The 5,416-nt window shown below is 48.0% G+C and overlaps 3 protein-coding genes across 3 annotated transcripts; 2 read left to right on the forward strand and 1 right to left on the reverse strand.

Annotated features, from left to right (window-relative positions):
• Positions 1-507: 507 nt before the first annotated feature.
• COCCADRAFT_42157 (uncharacterized protein) lies at positions 508-2,375 on the forward strand (the record flags this gene model as incomplete). The annotated part of the gene is made up of 6 exons (XM_007720564.1): positions 508-576; positions 633-1,424; positions 1,492-1,565; positions 1,634-1,874; positions 1,952-2,118; positions 2,195-2,375. The coding sequence occupies 6 exons, from the start codon at positions 508-510 to the stop codon at positions 2,373-2,375; spliced, it is 1,524 nt and encodes a 507-aa protein (XP_007718754.1).
• Positions 2,376-2,526: 151 nt separating this feature from the next.
• Positions 2,527-3,607, reverse strand: COCCADRAFT_42158 (uncharacterized protein; the record flags this gene model as incomplete). Its single annotated transcript, XM_007720565.1, has 2 exons — positions 2,527-2,644; positions 2,703-3,607. 2 exons carry the CDS (start codon positions 3,605-3,607, stop codon positions 2,527-2,529), a joined length of 1,023 nt encoding a protein of 340 aa, XP_007718755.1.
• A 450-nt stretch (positions 3,608-4,057) lies between these two features.
• On the forward strand, positions 4,058-5,149 carry COCCADRAFT_112963 (uncharacterized protein; the record flags this gene model as incomplete). The annotated part of the gene is made up of 1 exon (XM_007720566.1): positions 4,058-5,149. One exon carries the CDS (start codon positions 4,058-4,060, stop codon positions 5,147-5,149), a length of 1,092 nt encoding a protein of 363 aa, XP_007718756.1.
• Between the last annotated feature and the right edge of the window lie 267 nt (positions 5,150-5,416).

The following is a 5,416-nucleotide window of genomic DNA, read 5'->3' on the forward strand; positions in this document are numbered from 1 at the left end:
TTATTGATTGTTGACAACTCTGGTAATAGGCAGGCTTAACACGCCAATCAGTTACTGTCGGGTCGATAGGCTTCTGGAGAGCATGCGTATACCAGCTCTTAGACAAGAGATTTCTTTGAAATCTATAGTATCGGTCCTTCTACGGACTTATATGCTAATATTTACACTATACATGGCGCTATAACTTGGCTAATTGTGAGAAAATCATGCCATCATGCAAAACAAAGCTCAGACGCGTCACTCGGACGCATCATTCGGACGGGCCATTCGGACAGACCACTCGAGCAAGCTGCTCAAAGAGGCCATGGTCTAGTTGTGCGCCCTCACAGAATGGTCCCCAATCGACTTAGATACTGATTACTAGAAACCAACTAAACATCTCCACAATTTCCGTAACTTGGAGAACTAGACGCAGATAAAGTGCCCTTTTTTTTATCCATATTGGGAGACCACTCAAAATAACCTTGCATCCATATGCCCGCGATGAATACTGGAACAGGATGGTCTATGCACATCATCTCTGAATATCGAGAGCTCCTCTCAATTTCTGTGGTGATAGAGATAGCCCTATGCGCGGTGATATCTCCAAGTAAATAGCACGTATAATACATCTTTACTAACACACTTCACAGACTTTGGGACATAATTTGTGGTCTGTTATATATAACGTCTACTTCAATCCACTGAGGAAGGTACCTGGACCTTTCTTGTGGTCAATATCGCCCATCCCACTCCTCTTGATGTCATGGTCTAGCACACCACATAAACGAATACTCGAACTGCATCAAAAATACGGAGACGTCGTCCGCACAAGCCCAAACTCAGTTTCATGTCTACATGCAACAGCATGGAAAGAAGTCTACGGGCATCGCAAGCCCGGTCAGTTGGAGAACCTCAAACACCCAGGTTTCGTAGCCGAAGTAGCCTCAGGCATCATCGCCGCTGACACAGAGTCTCATACGTACCAGCGCCATCTGCTAGCTCCAGCGTTTTCTGTACAGGGCATGCAGCGCCAGGAGCCTCTTATTCGCCGTCACGTCGACCGCCTCTTCAGCTGCCTTGAAGAGCATTGCTCCGAAGGGCGATCTCTTGATCTGGCCAAGTGGTTCAACTTCTTCTCTTTTGATGTGATTGGTGATCTCAGCTTCGGTGAATCTTTTGGGAATATGGAACGCAAAGAATTCCATCCGTGGATCGCGACGATCATGGAGTTTTTTGTTGCGCAGCACGACATGGCGCATTTTCGGCGGGCATACCCATTGCTAGAGGCGATGTTGGACCCGGTTGTCAAGGCTTTTGCTGCAAATATTATTGTGAAACATGATGTGTTTATGAGGACTCAGATCGAGAAGCGCTTGGCGCTTGAGCCCAGTCGAGAGGACTTCATTGATGTTATCAAACCCGACCATGCTCGAGGAAAACAAGTAAGTGAACACAAAATACTATTCTGAAACCGGAATCCGGTCAGGGAACTGATAATCTGGGTGATAGGGCCTTTCCCTTGAAGCAATATGCCATAATGCGAGCATCTTCGTCGTAGCCGGATCTGAAACGACTGCAATCGCGTATGGAGAACTCCTCTCATTCGTTCGGCTTAGTAAACAATGTTGAAACTAACCATAATCTTGACTAGACTCGCAGGGGCCACTTACCTACTCTGCAGCCACCCTAGGATACTCGCGAAGCTCAAAGAAGAGATTGACTCATCTTTCGATAGCGAAGAGAAGATCACACTCATGAGCGTGAAGCGACTCAAATATCTTGCAGCTGTCCTAGAAGAGACACTGCGTATCTACCCGGCTGCTGTAGGCTCTGTTCCACGACTAATTCAGCGGCATGGTGAGGTCGTCGGCGGGTATTTTCTGCCTGGTGGGGTAAGCCTCAATATTACTTTGATGTCCCCTTCTATGGAGAATTGAACACAGTACTGACTACTATTCACAAATCCTAGACAAACGTGGATATTTGGCATTGGGCAATGTATCATAACCCAGCCAACTTCACGGAGCCGGAGGTCTTCGCTCCTGAGCGTTGGCTTGGAGATCCTCGCTTCAAAGGTGATAAAAAAGCAGCATTCCAGCCCTTCTCAACAGGGAAACGTAACTGTATCGGCCAGAAGTAAGTCCCAATTCCCTTTCTTGTTCGCCTCGGATATCCATATGGGAAAGTTCACTGATTGAAAATGCATTGTCAGTTTGGCATATTCGGAGATAAAGCAAATAATGACTCGACTACTGTGGAAGTACAATGTCGAGCTTGTAGACCGCGAGTGGCTGGAGAGACCATGGCATGATCAGCGTGTGCGCGCTTCTTACGTGCATCCTCCGTTGAATGTTCGACTTACTCTCAGATCAGAGAAGTTGAAGTCGGGCTAGAATATCTGTGTTCGAAGATTGAGGTAAATGCTACTTAGGAACCCAGATAAATTCCGTTTTGAAATCAGGCATAAAATCCAAGAAATCTAAGGCTTCCACGTCTATGCTTTTCTTGACGATGTTGAACACCTCGGATATCGCAGCTCTTTTGCTAGAGATCCTTTATCAGGGCGTATGGAACGTTCAAAGATCTGAGCGTCTCTCTGCTTTCGCTCAAGACCTTCTCTGTCAATCTCTTGCCACGCTTTGAATACATAACATTTGGATATCTAGCATGGTTTTAGTGGAAGAGTGGATAGTTGAAGCGCATTGCCGTGGATTACTTACGGGCGTACCCCCCAGTCACTCAAGAAGCCTCCATGGCTTTCTCGACCTGCAACCACCACAGCATGTACATACGTGCTGGCCCCAGTTTCCAATCTTCTACTGAATAAGTAGAAGTAAACTGAGAGCAAACATCTCAGGACAAAGCTTGCGTTCAAGGAACGCCAAATTTCCGTACCTCCAACTAATCCCGGACATACCGTGTTGATAACTACCTCATCAGAGTTGACTAGCTCTGCCAGTCTTCTCACAAAAATCATTTGTAGCAACTTCTCGCGCGCATACCACTTCGTAACATCGTAAGCTTCATCAAACTGCGGTAAAATTGCTTTTTTGTGATCGAAATCTGCGAAATATGCGGTCGTTGATGTCACCACCGTGAGCCTGGCAGGTTTTCCTGCTAGACTTGCTTTGGATTTCAGTATCGGTAGAAGAAGTACGGCCAGCATGATCGTGGAGAGGTAGTTCACTTGGAAAGTCTGCTCCCTTCCTGTCTTGGCCGATAAGACATAGTCCTTGTTCTGCACGCCAGCGTTGAGAATGACCATGTCCAGCCTACCCAGATTCTGGCATTTTGTAGCGAATGCAGATACTGACTCAGGATCTTCCATATCTAAGATCCAGACCTCTATTTGAGCGTGCGGAAACTCCTTGCGAAGGGTTTCTGCCGCAAAGTTGCCTTTGGTCTCGGACCGGACTGCTAGAACAAGCCGAGAAAGGTTTAACTGGAGGAGTTGCCGTGCTGCTTCAAACCCCAGACCGGTGTTTGACCCGGTTATGATGGTTGTTTGGCCGTCAAGGTTGANGTCTGTTGCTATTGGAGGAGGGTGCATGCATACCTGGCGGTATATGAAGCCTATGCCGCTTTTGAAGATGAGGCGGCTGTAGATTTCGTCCCATGAAGACATTTCGACTGCGTTGAATTGAAACTGCGAGGTCCAATCTGATTCATCACTCGAGGAATTGACTATGAATTTAGTAAATTTGCCGGCACCGATGAACCCTGCACATGTGTCTAACCGTATTGAGCCATAAAATCTCATTACCTAGTTTTCGTAAACTCGCCAACCCAAGCCACCGAATTGCGGCCGCTGCAGATCGGAAGTCTCCGATACCTTGCAGTCGTAATGGAATTCCTAGGGCCATTAATTTGATAAGATTTACGGGTTAGTTAGTAGGAAGTCCGTGAATCGGATTCAGAGGCTTCCTAGACCGAGCTACAGCCACGGCCCACCTACTCAAGTGGGATATCTTTCACATCTAGATACTTCACCTCACAACACTCGAGCTTCAAATTTCTGAGCCGGTTGGTATCAATCATCGCTTCCATTTTCTCTAATCAGAGCACTAAGGAACTCATGCCTGCGCTGCTGGGCCTCCTACTTACAGGGCTAGCCCTCATCGCCAAATATGCATTCGAACCAATACTCGCCGGTCCACTTCTCGGCTTGATGTTGTACGCTCCAGAACAGACACGGAAAAGCGCATTGGATTCAACATCTCTCTCGAGTTTCATCGATATACGCAGTCTCATACGCATATTGGGGTTTCTAGTTGTCGTGGGTGTGATCAGGAAGGCCAACGCAGCTCTGAACTCATGGGCTACAAATAACTGGCAAATAAACGCAGGCCATGGTTGGGAGTGGCGCTCTGAAATCGCAGTTGTCACTGGAGGTTGCAGCGGGATTGGCAGAGCCATCGCAGAAGCTCTCACATTGCATGGTATCCGCGTAGCAGTGCTCGATGTGCAGAACGCGCCCGAGGCGTTCACATCCAACGCCCTGCTGACATGCTTCCGATGCGATATATCCAACCCGGTTGCAATAGTAGAAACAGCCGACAAAATCCGCAGCCATCTTGGATGTCCGTCGATTCTTGTGAACAACGCGGCAATCACGGGCTCTTACACGATCCTGAAGACCCCAAGCGACTTCCTCAGCCGCATCTTTGACACAAACATTCTCTCGCACTGGCGGCTAGTACAGCAATTTGTACCAGATATGGTGGCAAAGAACAAAGGCCACATCGTGACAGTGGCGAGCGTCAACTCTTTCCTAACAAACTCGGCCAATGCGGACTATGTGGCGACTAAAGCTGCGGCGCTGGCGTTCCATGAGGGCCTCACGAGTGAGTTGAAGATCTGGTATCATGCGCCGGGCGTTAAGACTTCAATTGTGCATCCAAGTTGGGTGCGCACGCCGTTAATTGAAGAGACGATATTAAAGGGTGGGCGGGACCCGAAAATCCTTGAGAGTATGCTGCTACCGGAGGAAGTGGCTGAGATTATTGTGAGGCAGATTGTTAGTAGGCGCGGTGCACAGGTTTTTGTTCCGAGTGCTGCGGCACCTATCTCATGGCTGAAGGGGCTACCAAATTGGATCCAGGAGCTTGTTAGGGACTGGTTTGGGAAGACGAGTGCTGTTACGGGTGCCACCATGATTGCGCACTAGACATAGGGCTCGGACGAGAATGTGTGTTATGATAGAAATGCTCAATTGGTTTTTTTGTTTTGCCGTAACATCTGTCATTGTGTGCCGCAAAACCCTGTGCGCCGAAAACGACCAATCGGATCTCAAGGATCATGGGTTTCTGTCTAGCCGTTGCGATCCAATTGGTCATTTTCGGCATACAAGGGGTTTTCGGCACACAGTTAAGGGCGTTAAGTTACGATTATTTAATTTACTCCGGAGGAATTAGTGTCGGGGACTGGCGGTGCA

This window comes from Bipolaris zeicola, assembly GCF_000523435.1.
Source record: "Bipolaris zeicola 26-R-13 unplaced genomic scaffold scaffold_518, whole genome shotgun sequence".
Classification (NCBI taxonomy): Eukaryota; Fungi; Ascomycota; class Dothideomycetes; order Pleosporales; family Pleosporaceae; genus Bipolaris; species Bipolaris zeicola.